General features: G+C 36.9%; 1 protein-coding gene across 3 annotated transcripts in view; it reads right to left on the minus strand.

Annotated features, from left to right (window-relative positions):
- Positions 1 to 335: 335 nt before the first annotated feature.
- The window catches only part of WDR75 (WD repeat domain 75), a 41,452-nt gene continuing 14,975 nt past the window's right edge, over positions 336 to 26,812 (minus strand). Inside the window, exons 5-21 of one of the 3 annotated variants that reach the window (XM_032637309.1) lie at positions 25,150 to 25,274; positions 23,334 to 23,404; positions 22,268 to 22,387; positions 21,739 to 21,827; positions 18,922 to 18,990; positions 18,017 to 18,076; positions 17,809 to 17,924; positions 16,549 to 16,724; positions 15,365 to 15,522; positions 14,725 to 14,905; positions 13,827 to 13,921; positions 12,747 to 12,842; positions 11,977 to 12,146; positions 11,337 to 11,396; positions 8,351 to 8,500; positions 1,331 to 1,422; positions 336 to 949 (exon numbers count right to left, since the gene is read on the minus strand). In XM_032637309.1, the coding sequence (XP_032493200.1) occupies positions 745 to 949; positions 1,331 to 1,422; positions 8,351 to 8,500; positions 11,337 to 11,396; positions 11,977 to 12,146; positions 12,747 to 12,842; positions 13,827 to 13,921; positions 14,725 to 14,905; positions 15,365 to 15,522; positions 16,549 to 16,724; positions 17,809 to 17,924; positions 18,017 to 18,076; positions 18,922 to 18,990; positions 21,739 to 21,827; positions 22,268 to 22,387; positions 23,334 to 23,404; positions 25,150 to 25,274 (2,033 nt within the window). In that variant the 3' untranslated portion in view covers positions 336 to 744. Of the gene's footprint in view, positions 950 to 1,330; positions 1,423 to 8,350; positions 8,501 to 11,336; positions 11,397 to 11,976; positions 12,147 to 12,746; positions 12,843 to 13,826; positions 13,922 to 14,724; positions 14,906 to 15,364; positions 15,523 to 16,548; positions 16,725 to 17,808; positions 17,925 to 18,016; positions 18,077 to 18,921; positions 19,081 to 21,738; positions 21,828 to 22,267; positions 22,388 to 23,333; positions 23,405 to 25,149; positions 25,275 to 26,812 lie in introns of all 3 variants that reach the window. The other 2 variants (XM_032637308.1, XM_032637310.1) reach the window with 2 other exon arrangements.

The raw sequence follows: 26,812 nt of genomic DNA on the forward strand, positions 1-26,812 counted from the left end.
CCTTGCATTCTTTTCTACTAGCAATGGGACTGTGGTTAAAAAGTTGTTATTTGACTCAGTATAAACAGGCATAACACTGACAGAGTAATACCAGCTCTTCTTATCTGCCAAGGCTGTCATGAAAATTGTATTTACAAGTATAGTAGATAAGACCTTACCCAAAAGATATGTGACCAGATGATGTGAATGTAGAATTTTTCAGATTTCAGGCAGGTCATATTATATAAAATCCTCAGTGGGGTCTGTGAAATACCACCATAATCAAATCATTTCTCTAAATTTCTCTATGAGAAATACTCTAAGAGGGATCAAACAAGACTACAGAGAACCTCATATCAGTTCAGGTCATATTTGGCCACCAAATGAATTCTGAACTTAACATCATCAACAAAACCTTTTGACTTTTTATATCTATCTATCTCCGAATTGCAGACAGGGGGACTTATGCTGTAAAAATTCAAGTCCCAGCTCTGCTATAGCACCTGTGAAGAAAATATCTAGCTACTCTATAGGGCTGATAAGTGAAATGAGATGATGTATATAGCAACTAAAACATGATGCAAATATAGCTTAATATTACCAGTCATTTAAAAAGTAGAGCCTGTTAATATTTAACATTTTATGAACAGAAATGACATTAAAATAGAATTCTGGAATAGCAACATACAATAAAAACAAACAAAAAAAGAACCACAAAACAAAAAAACACAAAGTGTAAAACCCTCTCTCTCTATTCTCCAAGGCTTAAAGAGCAGTTATCCAGCTGTAGTCTACTTTCCTAAATTTTCTCAGTTCCTTTTCTTCAGATTTTGACAACTGATGTATAATGTCTTTTCCCAAATCTGTGTTATTTGTATCCTGGACCTCTTCAGTGAAATTATTTTCTTCATCTGAATCAACACTTTCTTTTTCTTCTTCCATACTGACATCATCAGGAATTTCTTCAGCACTTTAACGATAACAGAATAAAATACAGCAATTACTATTAAAAAATATTCCTAAACAATAACTTTCCAATTTAAGGTATCTATGAAAAAATAATCATGAACAAAATAAATGAAAATTCTTGTTACTGAATACACTTTAAAAATTATGGATTATTATAAAAGAACAGGTAAATTTATAAAACATGAAATTTTGAAACCCTTAAAACATTACCACGAAAGATCTCTGATATTTAGTTTCAATGAAATTTATTTGGCTTAGTAATCCTATATTCTTTAACTACAGGTCAAAGCTGAAATAAAGAGAAATACAGGGAAAGAATATTCTAATCAAGGATAACACAAACCATCCTGTTTATCTAAACATATCTTATGAACTGCCTTACCTCTTAGTCTCTTTAGACAGCAGCAATGAATTTACAAACATGGAGCACAGGAAAGAAGCAGATGGCAGTACATGGGCTGGAGTGTGAAGAAGCTACAGTAAAACAGAAAAACAGGGTTTCATTTAAAAAGATGAAATGCCAAGGCTTTCATCAACAGTAGGCTCTCCCCACAGAAAAACCAAACCAAAGAACTCCCTACTTTTCTTTTGGGGCTCCCTGGTGGTGCAGTGGTTAAGAATCTGCCTGCCAATGCAGGGGGGCATGGGTTTGAGCCCTGGTCTGGGAAGATCCCACATGCCACAGAGCAACTAAACCCAGGCACCACAACTACTGAGCCCGCGTGCCACAACTACTGAAGCCCGTGCACCTAGAGCCTGTCCTCTGAAACGAGAAGCCACCTCAATGAGAAGCCTGCACACTGCAACAAAGAGTGGCCCCCGCTTGCCGCAACTAGAGAAAGCATGCATGCAACAACGAAGACCCAATGCAGCCAATAAATAAATAAAATTAATAATTAAAAAAATAGATTAAAAAAAGAACTCCCTACTTTTATGCAAATAACCCCTCCCCAAACCCATGTCAGGCTACAATAATCAGAAATTGTAAGTTTTAGGCCATTTAGTTCGGGAATTAAAGTTGCACAGTAAATAGATTGGTTCAACGTGGTGGAGTAGAAAGATGTGTGCTCACTTCCTCTTGTGAGAACACCAGAATCACAACTAACTGCTAAACAGTCATCGACAGGAAGGCACTGGAACTCACCAAAAAAGATACCCCACATCCAAAGACAAAGGAGAAGCTGCAAATGAGATGGTAGGAAGGGCGCAATCAAAATAAAATCAAATCCAGTAACTGCTGGGTGGATGACTACAAACTGGAGAACACTTATACCACAGAAGTCCACCCACAGGAAAAGGTTCTGAGCCCCACGTCAGGCTTCCCAACCTGGGGGTCCAGCAACAGGAGGAGGAATTCCTAGAAAATCAGACTTTGAAGGCTAGTGGGATTTGATTGCAGAACTTCCACAGAACTGGGGGAAACAGAGACTCCACTCTTGGAGGGCACACACAAAGTAGTGTGTACATCAGGACCCAGGGGAAGGACCAGTGGTTAGTCTCCTAACCCACTGGAGACTGAACCAGGCCTATCTGCTAGTGTTGGAGGGTCTCCTACATAGGTGGGGGGTGGCTGTGGCTCACCGTGGGTCCAAGGACACTGGCAGCAGAAGTTCTGGGAAGTACTCCTTGGTGTGAGCCCTCCCAGAGTCTGCCATTAGCCCCACCAAAGAGCCCGGGTACGCTCCAGTGCTGGGTCGCCTCAGGCCAAACAACCAACAAGCAAATTAAGGTTTTACCAAGCTCTGCCCACCATAGCAACACCCAGCTCCACCCACCATCATTCCCTCCCAGCAGGAAGCTTGCACAAGCCTCTTAGATAGCCTCATCCACCAGAGGGCAGATAGCAGAAGCAAGAACTACAATTCTGCAGCCTGTGAAACAAAAACCACATTCACAGAAAGATAGACAAAATTAAAAGACACAGGACTTTGTACCAGATGAAGGAACAAAACTCCAGAAAAACTAAATGAAGTGGAGATAGGCAACCTTCCAGAAAAAGAATTCAGAACAATGACGGTGAATACAATTAATGATAGTGAATATGATCCAGGACCTCAGAAAAAGAATACAGGCAAAGATCGAGAAGATGCAAGAAATGTTTAGCAAAGACCTAGAAAGACTAAAGAGCAAACACCTAGAAGAATTAAAGAACAAACAAACAGAGACGAACAATACAATAACTGAAATGAAAACTACACTAGAAGGAATCAATAGCAGAATAACTGAGGCAGAAGAACGGATAAGTGGCCTGGAAGACAGAATGGTAGAATTCACTACCAGGGAACAGAATAAAGAAGAAAGAATGAAAAGAAATGAAGACAGCCTAAGAGGGCTCTGGGACAACATTAAACGCAACAACATTCACATTACAGGGGTCTCAGAAGGAGAAAAGAGAGAGAAGGGACCCGAGAAAATACTTGAAGAGATCAGAGTTGAAAACTTCCCTAACATGGGAAAGGAAACAGCCACCCAAGTCCAGGAAGTGCAGAGTCCCAGGCAGGATAAACCCAAGGAGAAGCATACTAAGACACACAGTAATCAAACTGACAAAAATTAAAGACAAAGAAAAATTATTGAAAGCAACAAGGATAAAACGACAAATAACATACAAGGGAACTCCCATAAGGTTAACAGCTGATTTCTCAGCAGCAACTCTACAAGCCAGAAGGGAGTGGCATGATATATTTAAAGTGATGAAAAGGAAGAACCTACAACCAAGATTACTCTACCCAGCAAGGATCTCATTCAGATTCGATGGAGAAATCAAAAGTTTTACAGAAAAGCAAAAGCTAAGAGAATTCAGCACCACCAAACCAGCTCTACAACAAATGCTAAAGGAACTTCTCTAAGTGGGAAACACAAGGGAAGAAAAGGACCTACAGAAACAAACCTGTAACAATTAAGAAAATGGTCACAGGAACATACATATTGGTATTACCTTAAATGTGAATGGATTAAATGCTCTGACCAAAAGACACAGGCTTGCTGAATGGATACAAAAACAAGACCCATATATATGCTGTCTACAAGAGACCCACTTCAGACCTAGGGACACATACAGAGTGAAAGTGAAGGGGTTGGAAAATGATATTCCATGCAAATGGAAATCACAAGAAAGCTGAAGTAGCAATACTCATCAGATAAAATAGACTTTAAAATAAAGAATGTTACAAGAGACAAAGAAGGATACAACATAATGATCAAGGGATCAATCCAAGAAGAAGATATAACAATTATATATGCACCCAACATAGGAGCACCTCAATACATAAGGCAACTGCTAACGGCTATAAAAGAGGAAATCGACAGTAACACAGTAATAGTGGGGGATCGTAACACCTCACTTACACCAATGGACAGATCATCCAGACAGAAAATTAATAAGGAAACACAGCTTTAAATGACACAACAGACCAGAGAGATTTAATTGTTATTTATAAGACATGCCATCCAAAAACAGCAGATTACACCTTCTTCTCAAGTGCACATGGAACATTCTCCAGGATAGATTACATCTTGGGTCACAAATCAAGCCCCAGTAAATTTAAGAAAACTGAAATCATATCAAGCATCTTTTCTGACCACAACGCTATGAGATTAGAACTCAATTACAGGCAAAAAGACGTAAAAAACGCAAACACATGGAGGCTAAACAATACGTTACCAAGAGAACACTGAAGAAATCAAAGAGGAAATTAAAAAATACCTGGAGACAAATGACAATGAAAACATGACAATCCAAAACCTATGGGGTGCAGCAAAAGCAGATCTAAGAGGGAAGTTTATAGCAATACAAGCCTACCTCAAGAAACAAGAAAAATCTCAAATAAACAATCTAACCTTACACCTAAAGGAACTAGAGAAAGAAGAACAAACAAAACGCAAAGTTAGTAGAAGCTAATAAATCATAAAGATCAGAGCAGAAATAAATGAAATAGAAACAAAGAAAACAATAGCAGAGATCAATAAAACTAAAAGCTGGTTCTTTGAGAAGATAAAATTGATAAACCTTTAGCCAGACGCATCAAGAAAAGGAGGTTTTTAAAAATACCAATTCATGGGTCCCACTCCAGGGATTCTGATTTGATTGGTCTAGAGTGCAGCCAAGGCTTTTTCATAAAAAAAATTTTTCCTTATTTTTAAAAACTCCTTGCGAGATTCCAACATAGAGTGAAGTATGGCAGCTCACGTTCTGAGGGATGCTTATACTCGCATACACACACACAGCATCACTGTTGTCACTGGCTACACTGACTGTCCTCTGCAGAATCTCTTGAACCACAAGCAAAGCTGACCAGAAAAAAAAAAAAAAAAAAAAAAAAGAAAGAAAGAAAAAGTAAAAGAGGGAGAGGACCCAAATCAATAAAATTAGAAATGAAAAAGGAGAAATTACAACAGACACTGCAGGAATACAAAGCATCATAAGAGACTACTACAAGCAAGTCTATGCCAATAAAATGGACAACCTGGAAGAAATGGACAAATTCTTAGAAAGGTATAACCTTCCAAGATTGAATCAGGAAGAAACAGAAAATATGAACAGACCAATCATAAGTAATGAAATTGAAACTGTGATTAAAAATCTTCCAAGAAACAAAAGTCCAGGACCAGATGGCTTCACAGGTAAATTCTATCACACATTTAGAGAGGAGCTAACACCCATCCTTCTCAAACTCTTCCAAAAAATTGCAGAGGAAGGAACACTCTCAAATTCATTCTATGAGGCCACCATCACCCTGATACCAAAACCAAAGATACTACAAAAAATGAAAATTACAGACCAATATCACTGATGAATATAGATGCAAAAATCCTTAACAAAATACTAGCAAACAGAATCCAACAACACATTAAAAGGATCAGACAGCATGATCAAGTGGGATTTATCCCAGGGATGCAAGGATTCTTCAATATATGCAAATCAACCAATATGATATACCATATTAACAAACTGAAGAAGAAAAACCGTATGATCATCTCAATAGACGCAGAAAAAGCTTTTGACAAAATTCCACACCCATTTATGATAAAAACTCTCCAGAAAGTGGGCAGAGGGAACCTACCTCAACATAATAAAGGCCATATATGACAAACCCATAGCAAACATCATTCTCAAGGGTAAAAAACTGAAAGCATTTCTTCTAAGATCAGGGACAAGACAAGGTGTCCACTCTTGCTACTATTATTCAACATAGTTTTGGAAGTCCTAGCCACAGCAATCAGAGAAGAAAAAGAAATAAAAGGAATCAAAACTGGAAAAGAAGTAAAACTGTCACTGTCTGTAGATGACATGATACTATACATAGAGAATTCTAAAGATAACACCAGAAAACTACTAGAGGTAATCAATGAATCTGGTAAAGTTGCAGGATACAAAATTAATGCACAGAAATCTCTTGCATTCCTATACACCAACAACGAAAGATCATAAAGAGAAATTAAGGAAACAATCCCATTCACCATTGCAACGAAAAGAATAAAATACTTAGGAATAAAACTACCTAAGGAGGTAAAAGACCTGTACTCAGAAAACTATAAGACACTGATGAAAGAGATCAAAGATGACACAAACAGATGGAGAGATATACCATGTTCTTGGATTGGAAGAATCAGTATTGTGAAAATGACAATACTACCCAATGCAATCTTCAGATTCAATGCAATCCCTATCAAATTACCAATGGCATTTTTTTACAGAACTAGAACAAAATACATGAAAATTTGTATGGAGACACAAAAGACCCCGAATAGCCAAAGCAGTCTTAAGGAAAAATAATGGAGCTGGAGGAATAAGACTCCCTGACTTCAGACTACACTATAAAGCTATAGTAATCAAGAAAATATGGTACTGGCACAAAAACAGAAATATAGATCAATGGAACAGGAAAGCCCAGAGATAAACCCACGCACCCATGGTCAACTAATCTATCACACAGGAGGCAAGGATATACAATGGAGAAAAGACAGCCTCTTCAATAAGTGTTGCTGGGAAAACTGGACAGCTACACGTAAAAGAATGAAATTAGAACACTCCCTAACACCATACACAAAAATAAACTCAAAACAGATTAGAGACCTAAGTATAAGACCGGACACTATAAAACTCTTCGAGGAAAACACAGGAAGAACACTCTTTGACATAATCACAGCAAGACCTTTTTTGATCCACCTCCTAGAGTAATGGAAATGAAACCAAAAATAAACAAATGGGACCTAATGAAACTTACAAGCTTTTGCAAAGGGAAGGAAACTACAAACAACACAAAAAGACAACCCTCAGAATGGGAGAAAATATTTGCAAACGAATCAATGGACAAAGGATTAATCTCCAAAATATATAAACAGCTCATTCAGCTCAATATTAAAAAAACAACCCAATGCAAAAATGGGCAGAAGACCTAAACAAACATTTCTCCAAAGAAAACATACAGATGGCCAAGAAGCACATGAAAAGCTGTTCAACATCAATAATTATTAGAGAAATGCAAATCAAAAGTACAATGAGGTATCACCTCACACCAGTTAGAATGGGCATCATAAGAAAATCTACAGACAATAAATGCTGGAGAGGGTGTGGAGAAAAGGGAACCCTCTTGCACTGTTGGTGGGAATGTAAATTGATACAGCCACTATGGAGAACAGCATGGAAGTTCCTTCAAAAACTAAACATTGAACTACCGTATAACCCAGCAATCCCACTACTGGGTATATACCCAGAGAAAACCATAATTCAAAAAGACACATGCACCCCAATGTGCACTGCAGCACTATTTACAAAAGCCAGGTCATGGAAGTAACCTAAATGCCCATCAACAGATGGATGGATAAAGAAGATGTGGTATAAAAATATAATGGAACATTACTCAGCCATAAAAAGGAACAAAACTGGATCACCTGTAGAGATGTGGATGGACCTAGAGACTGTCATACAGAGTGAAGTAAGTCAGAAAGAGAAAAACAAATATCGTATATTGACACATGTATGTGGAACCTAGAGGAATGCTACAGATGAACCGGTTTGCAGGGCAGAAATAGAGACACAGGTGTAGAGAACAAAGGTATGGAAACCAAGGGGGGAACGTGGCAGAGGGTGGTGGTGGTGGTGGTGGGATTAACTGGGAGATTGGGATTGACATGTATAAACTAATATGTATAAAATAGATAACTAATAAGAACCTGCTGTATAAAAAAAAAATAAAATCCAAAAATTCAAAAAAAATTGCACAGTGTATAAATGACTATTTAAAAATTAGTTGTTACAGATTGACTGTATAAATAAACTCGAACTTAAGGAACTTTATTGCGTATAACCCATTTCATATTGGTATAAGCAATTAATTTACACTATTAATATTATAATAAACTTACGTTTCACACTAATAAGTAATTAATAATTACTTACCTCACTAATTGCAGGTATGTTTTCTGTTAAGGGTAGTTGTACCAGTTCATTCTCCAAAGCTTCATTTAACTTGTCATCCTGCTGTTCCTGCCTGTGCTTTCCCAATATGAAATAAAATGGGGTTGTTGGAAGAGTTTCTTCTGCTAATAGCTGTAAGGATTTAAGACAAAGGGAAATAAATTACTTCACTAAAGAAGAGGAACTGCCTTTGAGGCAATAAGAAGTATCACAGGGCTTCCCTGGTGGCGCAGTGGTTGAGAGTCCGCCTGACGATGCAGGGGACACGGGTTCGTGCCCCGGTCCGGGAAGATCCCACATGCTGCGGAGCGGCTGCGCCCGTGAGCTATGGCCGCTGAGCTGGCACGTCCAGAGCCTGTGCTCCGCAACGGGAGAGGCCACAACAGTGAGGGGCCCACGTACCACAAAAAAAAAAAAAAAAAGAAGTATCACAGTCATAACATGTCCGATGGAAGGAACTATAGAAATTATCTAGTATGATTCTTTCATTTCACAGGTAAAGCAACTGAGGGCAGTCAATTTACTACGTGAAAAGCTAACAGCAGACACTTCGATGACAGAACAAAATGTGCATCCACCACTACTTAGGCCCCCAATCCTACAAAAATGGAAGCAAACGGGTTTTCAAAAGAGCATAAATCCACAGTACTAAAGACACTGTGTGATGTGGAAAGTGAAAAGTAGTTTGAATGGTGGTAGAGAAATGAGAAAATTGGTAGAGAAATGAGAAATGAGAAAATTGGTAGAGAAATGAGAAAGCAGGATTCTAAGCTGGTGGTGAAGAAAGCTAAAAGCATCCCCATTTATACTGCAGAATCCCGCAAACACTCAAGAATTGGTACTAATAGTAACAGTACCTCCTCTGTAAAAGGCTAAAAAAAAAAAGAAAGAAACCAGTTAGCCTGGTTGAAGGTCTATTTAGAGAGCATTCAGGTTTCCAGATCTCCTCCTCAGCCCAAGCAGAGGGCTGGCAGTATGTTCCTTGAAGAGCGAAATAAAGTGTGTCTTTAGAAAGGATGGCTTGGTGTGTGGCGGGGCGGAGGTGCCCTCACAGCTGAAGGCAGTTGTGTTCCATAGAGGGTGCTTCTCAGAACACTGGCAGCCAGGTTGACATCTTTTAGGCAAGAATTCGGAAGAAATCTATCTGGACAATTTGACCAATCTAAGAGAAAAAGTCCTAAAAATAATGACTTGGAGATTTTCTCATAATAGCTCAGGCAGATAGTGGAGGCCAGAGGTCAAGTTCCACCTAGGTAGAAAACCTCCAAATGGCGATTTTGCTCACTTTTAAATAAGAGCAGACAGCCAAGAGTCATCAGACTTTGATGAAAATCTCCAAAACATATTGGAAATAAAAACCTAATGGAAATGAACCATGTTAAGAGAGAGAAAAAAATAGAGGATCAGACGAAAAGAGGAGGAAACCTCTCAGACAACAGGAAGAAAACAGGAGAAAAAATAAGAATATTAGAGAGCACCATTCTAGAAGGTCCAGCAGTAAATAATAGCAGTTCTAGAGAAAATGAAAGCAAAAGAATTAATTCTTCTCCTTAGACAGTTTTTTGATTAAAACCCTCGAAGGGGGCTCTACATTTAACTCAGAGGAAAAGTCAAAGTCTTTTCATTAAAGCCTGTTTTGACTGCTTTATTTAAAAAGGCAAACTGCACTCCACATTCCCTTTCCCACCATTCCTCCTCCCATAATTCTTATTGCCTTCTAAAATACTATATATTTTACTTACTTGATGTTTATTATCTGTGCCTTCCTGTTAGACTATAAACAGCACTAGTTTAGACACCTGACTCTTTTGCTCACTGATATATCCCAAATGTCTAGAACATACAGTAATGATCAACAAAAAAATGTTAAACGAATTCAATGAATTTTCAGAGAAAAATAAACAAGTCAGGATACAGATAAAGTATAAGACAGTATCTTCAAAGTTCTAAGACAAAATGATTTTCAACCTAGAACTCTACGCAACCAACCAATCCAATGGGAGAGAATAAAAGCATGTGCAAACATGCAATGTCTTAAATTTACTTCCCATGCACCAATAGGATGTGCTTTACCAAAGCAAGGGAGTGACCAAAGAAGGAGAAAAACTACAGGATCTATTACAGTAGATGTGAATAAACCCCCAGAATGGTAGCAAATGTAGATCCTAAGATGATTACTGTGCAGCAGGTTTACAGGGCAATCAGTTCAGAAAGAAGGTCAGAGGCTCTTGAAAATATTTCTTCAAGACTCGAAAGAATACCTAATATGTCTGAAAATAATGAGAGAGGACTTACAGGGTAGAGATTAGGGGTGAATTAGGTGAGAAGTAAATAGGAAACTGAGCAAATGAAAAAAGAAGGCAATCATTAACTCCAGAGAAAAGAAGTTGGTCACAAAAGGAAAAACAACCTGTTTATTACTATGTGGCTCAGCTATGAATTGTGTTTACATGTTTAAGGATGAACAGTGACCTGACCAATTTATCTATACTGGGAAAATTAGGCGACAGAAAATATGCGGGGTATGTTATGTATATGGCGGGAGTGGTGTGAAAGAAACTTCAATAGATCAGACTTAACAAATAATACCTAGATCTAAAAAATCCGGAATTAGCAATATAAACATGTTTCTTAGAGATATGGAGGTAAATAAAAACTTCAACTCAAAGAGTTGAGAGTATCTTTGTGGGTAACGGCAGTGGTGGTGATGTTCAAGTTTTCCCCAAGAAGTCTTGTAGAACTATTTGATTCTTTAAATCACAAGCATATATTACTGATGTTACAAATTGAGACTACATTTTCAAAGAGCACTATCACATCAAACGGAGCAAGTAGTTTCTAAGTATGTAATTTTAATTCCACTTTAGGGCAGGTAAAACATTTTTCTCATAGCTGAGTTCTAAAAGATAACTTTATCTTTGCAGGGAGGCACTGTGCATGACCTGCACCACGAGTGACTAGAACATACCTGTTTGCTTGTTGGTGTGAGTTTCTCTTCTGGAGACTGTGTACTGAATGTCAATAAACTCTGAAAAGAGAGGTCAATGAACGATGCAAAATATAAATTGTAGAGTGCAAATCTAAATGGTAAAGTTAGAAAATGATGTTGACTTTTCATCTTGATATAAATATATCTGCTCACAGAAAAGTAATACAAGATTGAAAACGTATTTAATAACTGCTGTGACAGTTGTAAGATTGTCCTCAAAGATCATTTTTAAGAATTGGTTAATGAAATAAAATTCAACTGATGGGTCAAACTTAAGCCACTGATTTCTTTATGGTAAATCAAATACTAAAATTAAAAAAGAGCCATTCTAATAAATACAATTTAAAGTATTCTAGTTATCTTCTAGGTCATATCTTTTTTGGTGTCACGGAGTGAGTGAATGCAAGCAATACTTAACCCCAAAGGTGTGGGCTAATATACTCCCACCAGTAATTTGACTGTACAGAGCACATAAGATGATTTGGCAGGGGAGTGGGAGGGGAGAGGAGTAATCCTTTAATAAAACTATTCCACTTGCCCTGGGCTATTACTATCAAATAGTAAAGCAACTGAAAATCACACATAAGAGATGACCGCCTTTTCTGAGGTGGATGGTTACCTGTGATTTTGTTAGGAAGTAAAACTGCGATCTGTTCAGCCACTGGTAGGCTTCTGAGGTGAATGATTCAGGGACATCTCGTGGAACAAACACTCCCCACTGGACTTCCTCTCTGGAGATATTTTTTTGAATATACAATGGCCTTGGCTCGCTAGGTCTAAACACAAACACTAGAGAAAAAAAAACAAACAGACAACAACATTTTGCCTGCAAAGGTTAGTTTCAGCCTCAGATTGGCAGACCACACTCATCCTGGGACTTACCCCATTGAATAAATTGATAAGGTCATGATTATTTTAGGCTTTGAGTCAACAAATACCTACTTGATGCTTACTATGTGCCAAGCCGGTTAGGAATGAGGGCTTTGAAGATGAAAAACAGAAACAAAAATTTCTGTTTCTGAGAGCAGGGTCAACTGCAGAAAACAGACACCAAAATACTATGGCAGTATTTTGTCTTAAGCACTAGAACAGAGATCTGTATAAAGAGCTTCAAGATCATAGAGGAATGATAAAAGCTCCTTGGGGGATTTAGGAATGCTTCAAAGAGGCAAAATGTCTCTTGGATTTTGAAGGCTGAGTAGCAAATGACATGTTGAAAAATGAGGGATGTGCTGGAGCTGGAACTCAAGAAAGGAAGGGCAGTGGTCAGGCAAATGGCTTCAAATGGACATCTGATTTGAAGGTAAGTTTAAATCAAATTATATTAAAGGTGTTAAAAAGAAAATTTAGGTAATAGACTTCTTCTGTCAAAGAATGGTCTGTACTTACAGTCTGAACCCATGGAAGACTGAGAGATCGCAGCAATATTCTCTGAATTGGGATCAGGTTCCATAACTCTCACATTTAATTTTGCACTCCACTCCACTGGGGGAAAAAAAGTGATTCACTTCTAAGAAGAGATTTACCAAAAGCTTTCTTAAGCTTGTTATTTAAACCAGGTACTCAATATTTATTGGGATAATCAATTCTATTATTTTTAGGAAGAGGGATTTTACCATTCCAGATAATACATGGAGAACACACTGACATAATCTGTGGAAGTCTGCGCTAAAACGAGGGGCAAGAAGCAGAAAAACAGTTAAAGCAGTGCAACTTCTGTCTGGTGCTTTCCCACTACTGCTAAATGTGGGCAAAATGTTAACCAGAATCACTGTAGAGAATATTTAAAAAAATGTTATCACACACATTATTACAAAGTAACCACAATGTCCTCCAAACATATACTCGAATGAGTAAAATGCCACAAAGTTCACATTTGTTAGGAGGATTGTGATAGGCTACATTCAAATTTAATGCTATCAGGAATACTGCAGGTTAATATGCATTATGAACTATCAGAAACTTTCCTCAAATTGTTATGAGGATGGATAATATGGAGGGCAACAAAGTCATACACTGAAGACAGTGGAAAAAGCTGAGGATAATGGAAGATGATTTGATGACAATTAGGCAGCTTATAAATACAGCTGACCCTTGAATAACATGGATTTGAACTATGAGGGTCCACATACATGTGGATTTTAAAATAGCAAGTACTACCAGTAACTGCTCAATCCAAGGTTGGCTGACTCCACAGAGGGCTGACTCTCTAAGTTATAAGTGAATTTTTGACTGCGCAGAGGGTCGTCAACCCTAATGCCCACATTGCTCAAGGGTCAACTGTAATCAAAGTCTATTATTACAGGCATAGCACTCCAAAGTTTGGTGGTACAATGTACCACGTAAAAAATTATATATTCTCTGGGTAAAGATATGAAGATATCATCCAGAAGTCCTCAAATGCCAAAGACTAGTTAATGTCCACTTCCTGTGTGCTTTGTCATCACTTTATAGCAAAGAATATCTTACATGCACAACTGAGCAGATTCCAACAGCACAGAATGCCATTTTCAGTGGCACCAAGAAGATACTTGGAACAAGTCAATCTCCCAAAGCAAAGGTGCCTAGATTAAAACAAGGAAGTTAACAACAGTCAGTTCTAGCACACGTAGTTACAAAGGACTGCAGACTTCCTGCACAGTACTAGCTTCGTGCAATGCAAATTTTTAGATAGACATGTATGTTTTTGTTCATAATTATTCTGCAGGGAAGAGGGTAAGGAGCACAACAGTAAAGGTTTATTTAGCTATTTTGTTTCTTTAGGAAAACAGATTTGATGACCAATTCTTTTCTCTAATATGCTGTACGGTACAATAATTGACACATATAGAGAAAATGTATGTGAAATGTACCAAGTTATTTAACAAAAACTCTTTTTTATGCTTCTTTGTCTCAAGAGGAAAATCTGCAATATGAATTCTGAAGAAAGTTTTACAAAGTAAATTCAGAATTAGACATGTTGGGAATTAGAAACAGCCATTTCCCATTCTGTCCTCAAATGCCCAAGTTACTGGAAATAAAATGGAAGATACTACTGTTACATTCTCTTGCCATTATTACAAACAATGAAGTTTGAGCATAACATCGCTTTTATGAAAATACTGAGAAAATAAACATTGTTTGGATCTACTGAGGCTTATATATATCTTCTATTATTGTGTAGTACAACCATGAAAACTAATGCACATGGTTCATAAACCCAGTATTTTTTTGTTTCCCAGTATTTTGGTTAGCTGCTGGCACCACTGACCCACAGGATACCTCTGGAGAAAGCATAAATTAATTACTAAAGTTTATGTAGAAAGACTTGTTTGAATTTTAAAAAAAAGAAACCTAGTACTTCATACTCCCCCAATTATTTACCTACCTTATTTTCCCAGCTCGTTGACAAAATGTACATTTAAGTTCCCATGTGTCCGAATCCCATATTGTAACTATTTCCTCAAAACTAACTGCTAGTAAAGAGCCATCTTCGGAGAAACAGCAGTTAGTTGCTTGGTATTTGTGATAACTACCCACAAAGTCACAGGTCCAGCCAACAGCTTTTTCTGTGAAAATACAGACCATAGAAATACTACAAATGCTAGATAATATTTTACGGAATTTATAAGAAATATGGATTAAGAAACAAACACAACAAAAAACCTCCTCTCCAAAATTTTAGTTACAAATCATTGACTGATTTGAAATTTGCGTCCCTTCCAAGAGACCTTGATCTTCCTCTAGTGGAACAGTAAAGGGACTACTGCAAAAGCCCTTTTTACTGTACCCTCACAGACTGGAATAACTAGTACACGATTAATCAAGAATGTCATAAAGTAAGTAAAGATTTGGGAGAAGAGGCATGTAAAAATGTAATCTCTAAGATCTTTTGAAATCGGGCAATATCCTATAGTATTAAACAAAGTAGAAAATGTCCTCCCAGAATGGATACAATTCATGAGATAAATATATCAATTCTTAAAACTGTGCACTACATACAGACATATTATATTTAAGTAACTTACTGTATATATCAGAATCATCTGTTAATATCCACACTTTGAAGTGACCATCTTTACTTGTTGTAACCAAGGTGGGGTTTTCAGATTTTTCTGCATTACAGAAACAGAGAGCTGTGATGTGGTCTTCATGTGGCATGTTAACCTTTGTATTGAGAACAAACCTAGTAGGAAGGAAACCAATTTATTTTTGTACCAGGGCAGTATGATACACTATCATGAGTATTAAGAATTCCTTACATATTGCACATTTTACAATAGCATCTTTAAGAATGAGCAACTGATATATTATCACCTAGCATGACAAACAATTGAGTGTTCTGTCACTAATGGCCACAGGATGCAAAGAGTTCTAACACATTACCTCTGGCCTCGTGTAATGTACATAACAGAGATGATTATAAATAGTGTCAGCTTACTGGTACAGAATGAGTATAAAATAGGGGTCATCAAAAAATGATACTTGAAAGGCTACTATACTAAACTGCAGGGAAATTGTGTAGAACACAGATACCTCACTCTTTTGAAAATAAGCAAAAAAGGAAATGGCTATGAAAGCCCTTATTTGTGGCAAGACGGCACAGAAAGAACATTACCTATTTCACTGCCCTGGTCAATACTTAATATTTAAAGTCATACAAACTACCTCTCAAAGCTTGTTTCTGGCTTGACAGGACACTGCCATGAATGAAAGACTATCTTGTGAAGATTCACAAGACAATGGGCACGAAAGCACTAAGCCCAGTTCTTGACAAGCAAGGACTTGATAAATTGCTATTACAGCCATGGTATGAGAAACTAGTGGGCTCCTTATCTAATCAAGACTACACCACACCACACCTCTACCACCTACCACTGCTATTTTCCCAAAGAAGGTAATATAACACAAAAGAGCTAAGGAACTAAGACCTTTGCATTCTAATCCTGGATTTGCCTGGAAGTAGGTATGTGTTCTTGGGGGTATCACTTCTCCATGTTTCCTTATTTATGCAATGAGGTGACTCATAATTTGGAGGACACCAATGCTTTCTCAGAGCAGAAAGCCTAAAGGCTGTATTAGAGGAATAACACCTCCTTCATTTCTCTTAATATAAATTTAACAAAATGAAACATCGTAAAGACCAACAATTGAAACTAGAAAGTCAAATAATTTTCTGCTCTGAAATTAATGTCTATATAGATAGTATTACCCTTGTGTTTTCTTATTATATGTCCACAGTTTCATTTGCAATTCAAGCTCAGTTTCCTTTTCTTGACGTTGTTCCACCGTTGCAAGCCAATTACCATAGCAGCCAAATGCAGCCTTTGTTAGCTCAATTTGGATCAGACCATAATCATTGATATATTCTTGCTGTATAATATCTAACTGATGGGTTAAAAAAAAATCCAAAATTCTTATTAATGTAAATACATACATGTTAAAGCATTCAAGGAATGGTAATTAACCACATCATAGATACCTTCTGGAATCTACAGTAACAGATTTTTAGGTAAAGAGAAAAATGAACTAATCATTACTTACAGACATCAAAATTGCCATTGAAAACATGGAGCATATTATATAATACCAATTTGGTGGTGATGATTCTTCAATGACCTTAAATTTTAGTAACGACTATGCTCCATTTATATGATACAGCAGAACTTTAGGTTACAGTAATGCTTTTCTTTTGTTTCTAAGAACAAATAGCTCTACATAAAATCTCAAGGCTAGATTCCACATCACTAGAAACAAGGAAAGCAAAAATGAAACCTACAATTTTTAAGAAGTGAAAAAAGCACAACATTTTAAATAGGCCAGCATTTTCTTTATAATTGTTTCTTTTATTGTTTCCTCATCTATTTACTAAAAATGTATTAAGTGCTACTATTTCCAGGCACTGCACTAGAAATGTACAAAGATCAATAAGTTTCCTTTCTTTGAGTGGTTTAAAGGTGTTGGAGAGAAAGAGATAAAGTGTTACAGTGGCTGTGATAGAAATCTGTAAAGGGTACTGTGGGGCACTAAAGAAAAAGTGGAAATTCTGGATTGCATTTACCAGGATTATGGGAAGTGTTCCTCTTTAATCTACACTGAAGATTTTATCTTCAGCATGTACATATGATACTGTTTCACCACAAAGCAGAGACAGGTCTGTATTGTTAATCCATATTCTCATTGCCTATCCTTACGACTCAAAGGCACAGTTGTGTGCAACAGTTAATTTAGAGTGTAGTCTTAAACAGAATAAAATAGAGCGCACACAACAGTGCCAACTGGCTTACATGCAAACTTCATCTGCAACTGTGGCCTCATTAGAATCATGCTATAAACAACTGATAATACTATGTTCAAATAACATAGGCACAGGATCTTGTTTTAGAAGCTATACAATAAGTTACTTGACGCCAGTGGTGCTATGAAGATATTTCATTAGTTTTAAGGCTAGTTAACAGATCAAAAATCTTACATTATATAACTGTTTATCACTTTGGAGAGAATAAAACTGCAAGTGGCCAGGTTTCCCATTCAAAACCAAAGCTTTAGTTCTTGGGTCAATCATCAAACCGGTAAAGATATTTCTGTCTGCAAAAGAAGTGATGAACAATAGCTGAAATCAGACAAACATTCACTTTTGAAAATGTACACAATTTCACATCCACTGAGGTCTGCGATACCTTTCACTAGGCCTTGAATTACTGCGGATGCCTCAAGGTTTCGGTGAATGATTATCATCTCTGTGGGTAAAATAAATAAATAAATAAACAAACATCTAAACATAAATAGGTCAAACCTTCAAGGTTTAAAAAAAAAAGTGCATTTATATCATTCTGAAATATACCAGAATACAAAACAATTGAGTATGTTCAATTTCTTGGAGTGTTACTGGAAAATTAGGAATATATTTTGTGATTTAACAGAAAAACTAGGGGTGGGGATGAGGGCTTTTTCTGTTGGAGTCTCTAAATTTTCTACTGTGACTATGAATACATTAGAAGTGTTAATTCAGAAACTTATATGCCCCAAAAGAGACGGTTGTTTACTTTGAAATGAGTCACTGCACTAATGGATTGCTCAGTTATGCTCTCTTTTGAAGGGAAAGGAGGCAATGGGCAAGGGATTTACATCCAAGCTGAGGTGTAACAGGATGACCAAATGCGGGGGAGAAATCAGAAGACTGCTCCATTTCTGTCAGAATCCACAGGACTCCCACGCCGAGAAAATGGCTGTACCAAAGGAAAACCTCAGAGCGTTCTTTCGAGAATGCCATTGTATTATGAAAACCTCCTTTATTCCCCCAATCATTCCACATGAAAAGATTTTTAAATATAAGTGGCACAACAATAACCAAATACACTTAGCCCTACACTTTCATAAAAACAACTCTGGAAATGTTGTATTCAGGTGGCATCTTGGGGCAAGAGGGGTGGAGGAAAGAGGAGAAATGGAAGAGAAAAAAATGCTCGTTAAATCCTATGCTACTCTTAGTTTGAGGTCTCTTATTTTCCATCTCCTACAGATGCTACCTAATTTATGACATTACACAAACTGTATTTCCTCATGACAACAAATTGAGACTCACTGTTATCGGAGTGCGAAGTACAGAAGAGATCCCCTGCTGGAGACACTGAGATATGTTCAATAGTAGCTCCTAAACGGGGGAGGAACTCCTTATTCTTCTCTGCTGCCTCTCGCCATTCTACGAGGACAGACTCACGGCCACCACTCAGCAGACTGCTGCCTTCTCATCCACCCAAAGAAATGAAAAGGACAGTGTGTGGGGGAAAAAACAGGAAGATATAATCGATGTTTTGATTTTTCCTATGTTAGAGAAATAAACTATTTAAAAAAACACACAAACAAGTGTCTTTATATCTTTTAATACACTTGCAAGACAAAATTTAAAGATCACTGGTTCAGGGATTTTTCCTTTCCAGTAACATGTGACTACTTTGTTGCTGACAAATTCTTCTGCCAGTAACTAGAAAAACTGGATGAAACAAACATCCTCCAGGCCCAGCTGGCTTCACTAGTAAACTTTTCCAAACATTTAAGGAAGAAATAAACCAGTTTTACACTCTTCCAGGTGACAAAAAAGAAAGAACACTTCCCAATTTGTTTTGAAGACCAGCATAATTCTGCATCAAAACTAGCACATCATTAAGAAAACTACAAGCCAATTTCATAACAGATGAAAACTACCAAATGAAGTATCAGCAAGCTGAATCCAATGATATATTAAAAAGATAAGACATCACTGCAGGGTAAAACTTATTCTAAGCATGTGAGGTTATTTTAACATTTGGAAAATAAACCAATGTAATGAACTCTACTTACAGAAAAAAGGGAAATAGATCATCAGTATCTTAACAGTTGCAGAAAAAGTAAAAGATAGAATTCTAGACCCATGATAAAAACTCTCAGTAACCTAGGAATTGATAAGACCTTTAAAATTTCATCAAGAATACTTACAGATAATCTATAGCAAATATTTTAGTGGTAAAACACTGAAAACTTTCCCCCTGTGTTGGGAACACCAATACCACTTTTATCCAACATTAACTTGAGGTCCTAGAGCACTGAAATAAGAAAGGCTTAAGAATCAGAAAGAAGTAAACAATAAATTAGATGCTCACAGCAAGCATGACTGCACTCAAAGCAGAGCCAAAACAGTTTATACTGTTAACATTTGCCTTAACTTATAAACAGTTCTCAAAAACCCTATAATTTGTAGTTCATTTACACAGACAACTAATTTTCTTCTATTAACTCTCTCATACCTATACATTCACTGACAACCATGTACTATATTACTTCTCACAAATACTCACATGATTTAAAAAATAACATCAAGAATTCAACTCTCTAATAGCCAAGATGATCTGCAGTACTTCCTATATGAAAGCCATGGCTCACAAAAGAGGCACCTGGTATTCTCTTTTTTGAGTGCCAACTAATCTAACTATTCCTTTTTCCCCAAACCCCACCTGAGAAGGCCAATCCTGACTGTCCCAGGACTTAAGGGTAATAAGTAAGGCCATCACAAAAAGCTGTGACTAATAACTAGTGTGAGAGGAGGTGGACAAGATAGGTAAGGGCAACAAAATAGAGAAAAGTCCCAGTGACAATATACATCAACGGGTCTTGGCCTTTGGGCAGGGACCACAGCAGAGAAAAAGAAACTGATGAGGAAGGGCAGAAGAAACCACCTTAGGTCAGGAGAGAATAACAACACTGCCTGAAACATTACAGACATATGTACACACAATGCCACAAACATACTCATTTGTATTTTTGGTGGGGAGGAGGGTGAAGATAAGAGTAGCCGATGTCTTTTATCCATAGGGTTAACACCCTCTTCATTCTTCTGTTCTTCGTTCCCATATGTCACAGCTGTACTCCTGTTGTACTACTCTAAGTATGTCAGGTTGGGTCCCACCCCCATATACCAATCACTGATCCCCAAAATCAAAAGCACAAGTAGGCTGAAGATGCCTCCTGCTTCCTGAGGCTCCACTGAGTTAAACCCAAGTAAGCCTGTAGGAATCTAGAGCAAATGGTACTAAGACTTGTTCTGCCAGTCTCTGGGAAGACCTACAGGAAGAAGAACCACTACTTTCTCTGGGCACGTAAACTTCTGGAGCATCTAGCACCTCCCCTCCCCACCCCCTTAAGGACCAGTCAAAATGTACTGACAAAATTTTCACCACATATGTGTGGGGATGCTAACGGTAACCAAAGACAAAATGTACTTCTCCAAATTTCTGTTGAAGGTCATCCTATTTCCAGGGAGGTATTTTTACGCATTATAGCCATTCTCATGCAGCTTAAATGGAACAAAGATCTGAATTAACTTAAAATAGTGAATGTGGCCATCTTTCAGTTAAAAACAAACTTTCGAATTAGACCTAGGTCCAAATCCCACTTACGAGACACGTGACCTTAGGCAAGTTAGTTCTCAACTACAAATTTCACTTCCATCATCTGTAAAATGAGAATAATGATGCCTGTTTTCAGAGTCAAGGATTAAATGAGATAATGGATATAAAGCATCAGCAGAGTCATTTGCTCCTGATAAACTGTAGCTATACTTATGGACAACAAGCACTTAGCTACGTGCACATACATTAAAAAAAGAAAAGGAATATAATTTAAATAGGTTTATATTAACAAGAGACTTTATGACAGGTGTACACTTTGATACTCTGAAGAGCTTTGAGAACTTAAGCATATGGCATTGTGCTGAGCAAAGCCCAAAACACAGGGGTGATATACAAGTGCTTAAAAAAATTCATCTGGCCCATGCAATTCTAAATCTTTCAAACTTTAAGTACAGTGAATTAAAATACTTGGTTCACATACTTTAAAAGTTCATTTTAAGTCTTAAACCTGTACTTACCTGTCACTGAAAAAGCCAAATCCATAACCAAATCATGGTGCCAATGTAAACATGTGTATGTGTATTTCTTTTCATCATCAAAATTCCTCCTATTGGAGAAAACCAAAATTCTTAATTTGGCCAAAGGCATATGTTTATCAAGTTTACTGGTCTTAATGTGCAAAAAGTACTTTCTATTTCTAAACCAGTCACTTCTGCAAACAACAGGCCATCATAGTATTCTACTAGTTCAATATTCACTGTTACTCTCTCTTTTTTACTTAAAGGCTGACAAAAAGTTCTCTTCAATTAAATGATTAAGGACAAAATGGATTTACTCCTAGGGACAAGGGTTGAAGTCCTAAAATAGTAAGTCTATGCAATGAAGAGTACAGTAATAAAAGAAAGGAAGGATGCCAGCAAAGCATCATCTCTATTATCAGCTGTGGCTTTTCAGTTCTATCCTTTTCCCTGCACCCAGGTATACCTTTTCTGCAGGACTAATCTAAAATAAATAAATGATTGCCAAGCTCTTCAAGAGTTAACTGACCAAAGACGAATTTTGCCATCCCGGTGACCAGTTGCTATGCAGTCTTCCTTTGGGTGACATGCTACACATGTAAAATTGTTCTTAGCATGTTTCTTATTTCTTGATGATGATAAAGTAAACCTAGAAGAAAAATATTTTCCCTTGATTATTAAAGGCTTGGTAAGTGATGTAGTTAGGCAAAATGGCGGTCCCACCCTTATCAACCCAAACTGGTGAGCTCTCAGAATTCACTGAACATAAATGCATGATTTTTAAGAAAAATCATGACCAAGAATCAAGAATTTTTTTTGTAAACATTTATTAATACACAATATAAACTTCATGTGAATAACATTCTACCATAACTTGTCTATGGAGGCCACTGAGAGTGAAATAGAGGACAGTTCTTTTTATAGTTTTCTGCCTGGGCAAAGTTTGTTTGAATTTCTCGTTAAAGCTAAGTTTTTAGCATGAAGTATGGACAAGCCTGAGAAATTATATCTGAGACAACTGGTTAATGTGTCCAAAGATGTCAGGGTCCTTATACTGCAAAGGAAAACAAATGTTAATCTTGGCAGGGTAAAAGGCGAGAGGGGACAGTGTCATTTGAAGAGTGACTACTCATGCTTAGCACTAGTTTCTTTAAATACGTTATCTCATTCATCCTTACAACTCTATTAGGTAGAAATTATTGCCATTTCAAATACATGTTAATTTGAAGTGCAGTGAGGTTCGATGGACTCATCTGACTCATTTTAAACCCAGATTATACCAAAGCCTATATTCATTCCTACAGCCATAAAATGCCAATGTGGATCACCCAGGGAAAACTTTCCAAACCACATCCAATTTTGACATCAAGTATACACAGCAGAATCTAAGTGTGAAAGTGGTTTTGGGGGGAAGAGCTCCCTAGGATTTTGTGACTAATGATTTTAACCCACTGTGGGTTAAAACCTCTACCTCATCTTGTGGTTTCACAATTACTTGTAACATGAAACAGCTTTGGGTCACAGGTATAAGGATGAATAAAATTTTAATGAACTCTTGAGTAAATAAAATAAAGCCATCAAAAAGGAATTCTTACCTCGATGTTGTTTTCTTTTTGAAAAAATAAACCGACAAGTAAAAGTCTCGTACTGCAGCAACATACTCTCCCTGGTATTTCAAAGAGAAGATAACATTCACAAAAATAGTCAACACCCTTTACGAAGAAATATTATCATAAAAGTTAACATGGGAACAATAAACTTTTGGAGACTGAGAGTACATTAGTATGAAATGATATACTGGGTTGGCCAAAGAGTTCATTCGGGTTTTTCCGTAAGATGTTACAGAAAAACCCAAATGAACTCTTTGGCCAACCCATATTACAGTTTAACTATGGAAAGGATACTCTTACATTTACAATAATCATAGAAAATTAAAAGATGAAAGTAGGTCCTAAATCCTAAAACCAGACTCTCTAAGTATAATGATTAAACTTTTTTCTGTTAAGGCATAATTTATACACCACAGAATGCAATGTTTGACATGTGTATGACCATGTAACTACCATCACAATCAAGATTTAGGACATTTTCTTCGCCTCAGGAATGCTCCGTTGTTCCTCTTTCCAGTCATTCCCCAATGCTCCCACCCCTGTCAGCAACTATTGATTTCTATCACCGTAGATTACTTCTCTGCCTTTTCTATAACAGAATACAACCAGAATGGTAAATACGTTTCATGTCTGGACTGTAGCTCAACATCACCTTTTTGAGATTCACCCACGCTCTTATGTGTATCATCAGTTCCTTTTTATTGTGAAGCAGCATCCCAATGAATGCATATGTATCATAAATTGTTTACTCTCTTAGTGATGAACACTTGGGTTATTTCCATTTTGGAGCTATTATGAGTATTAATTATTCTTGTGCATGTCATTCTGTGGTCGTGTTTTCATTTCTCTACCTAGGAGTGGAACTGCTGGGCCCCATAAAGGCACACGTTTAACTTTGCCCCATATCTTTCCACCACTCAGTACTGTCATTCTTGAATTTTATCTGTTCTAGTGGACGTGAAGTGGTATCTCACTGTGGTTTTAATTTGTATTTAACTGACGACTATGATGCTAAAGAATAATGATGTTTATAATGTTCAAGTGTTTTCTCTACTCTAAGAAATTAAACCTTTTCAGAACAAAGCCAAAATAATGCTACAAAACTTAAGACTAAAGAAACAGCCTACCACAATGATATATAGGGGCTTCTGATGGTACTTGATTTTAATAACTTACGTGATTATTAACAAGGGATGGCTAAATAAGTCATGGTATGAACATCATACAGTCACTATTTCTGATGAACATTTAAGTACACACTCATGCTGCAGTGTTAAGTGAAGGAAAAAAAGATAAAACCCTCAGATAACTATTCAATTTGAGAAAAGTTATTTTATACATTTAGGAAAAAGTCTAGAAAAAATTCCTCAAATATTACCACTGGTGAGATTTAATTTCTTCATTATATTGTTCTGTTATTTTAAAATTTTCTATAAGGGCGTGTTATTTATAGACATGGAGGTCATATTTTCAAAAGACACATATCTATAATCAAAGCATTTAAGTGGCTTCTACATGGTACAGGCTAAGAAGTACAGTACAAATGCCAAAACATTGATTTCTTTTGGGACAATTATACAGTTTACAAGAGCAAAAAAACACAATCTACAAAATTAGGGTAGTCCTAAAAAAATCTATACTACAAACACATGCTAAAGTAGTAAGACAGATTTCTTAGTTAGTAACAAAAATATTGTAACTCAAGGCAATATTAAATCACTATAACATAAAATTCTCAGAGGAAAGACTGCAGGAAAGAGATTTTATGTACAAAAAAGAAAACCAACAAAGCAAATTTTACCTCATTTCCAAAGGCAATGCACTTGGGTGACTGGTTTATATAATCCAAAACAAAGGAGAGCTCCTTAGCTTCTACTTCCTGACTTGATGATTTTGGTAGTTTCACTGAAACCAGCTGAAATACATCTAGCCAAAGGCAGCTATATTAATATAAAGCTTCTCTAGAGAAAGTGAAGATGTACATTTGTTCATATAAAACTGTTAATTAGTACTCCAAAGTTAATTTGATGCTAAGATCATAATTCTAGGCTATCTGAACAAGTTGTGCTCTTCATTTGAATATACAAGTTTTAACTGGAGGGCTAATTCCACAACTCATACACACACACACACACACACACACACACACACACTTCATATATGTAGAAATAGAAAACAACTGGTTTTACTGGTGCATACTGCTTTCCAAAGTACTGAGATGAAAAAAAAGAAACAAAAAAACCCCAAAGTACTGAGATGAGCTTTAAGATGGAGAGGGAATATGATACATTGGTGAACTGAGCAGCCAAAAGCAACAAACCAACTGAGAGCTTTCAGAAATGCTATGGGCTTGCCACACATTCATAGAATAAATCTCCTTTTCTGTAGAACTGGCATGCTCTTCTCTTTGCATTCCACTTAAAAAATTTCTCCTTAAGGGGAAATAGCTATATTTCACTATGCTATTTCCTTATCCTCCTAGACTTTATAATACATTGTAATACACTGATCTACCATTTTTTGTTTTCCAGCCTGCTTATTATATACTCTGAACTCAATTCTTCTAGCCTTTTCAGTCATCTCAAACTTTACATGCCTAAATTCTGAACTCTTATTTTCCTTTCTGAACTTAGTCTTCCCCCACATTGCCCACTGGAGGAAATGGCACCACAATTTACCTAGTTGCTCAGACTTAATCCTTGAGTCACCTTTGACTTCTCTCTCATGCCCCACATCAAAACAGCAGCAAACTCTGCTGGCTCTATCTTCAAAAGACATCCAAGATTCAATAAATTCTCACCACCTCTGCCGCTACCACCTAGCCTAAAGCCATGATCCTGCTTCATATCCTAAGTGTTAGGAATAGTGATCTCTTAACAGCTCTTCCTACGCCCACCCTTGGACCCCTTCAGTCTCTTCTCAACACAGAAGTCAGTGTTCTATTACTACTAAGTCAGATCATGTCCCTCATTTGCTCAAAAACCTTCAATGGTTTTTTGTCTATTCAGAGTAAAAGTCAGAGTCCTTGTAATTGCGTACAATGCTCTACATTATCCATTCTACTTAGGCTCACTCCAATCCATCCTCCCTGCTATTCCTCAAACACGGCAGGAATGCTCTAGAATATGCTTCTCCAACACAGCTGCACAGCATATTCTTCTTTCTCCCAGGACCTCCCCTGATCACTTATTTAATATGTATTCTTCCAGTGTTGCCTATTCCCGTCCCCTGCCTTATTTTTCTCTAGAACACCTGTCATCTTATTGTATTATATGACTGATCTAGTAAGCTTAATGTCTGTTTAGTTCTCTGCAACCAGAACAGTATTTGGTACATGGTAAATGTTTAATTAGCTGGTGAATACATTAATTACAGTCAAGAAATGAAACCATATAAGATAACATGTAAATAAAAGGTTCATTTGTTTTTAAACCAGAGAAGCATATTTCAATATGATTTATACA

This window comes from Phocoena sinus, chromosome 7 (assembly GCF_008692025.1).
Source record: "Phocoena sinus isolate mPhoSin1 chromosome 7, mPhoSin1.pri, whole genome shotgun sequence".
Classification (NCBI taxonomy): domain Eukaryota; kingdom Metazoa; phylum Chordata; class Mammalia; order Artiodactyla; family Phocoenidae; genus Phocoena; species Phocoena sinus.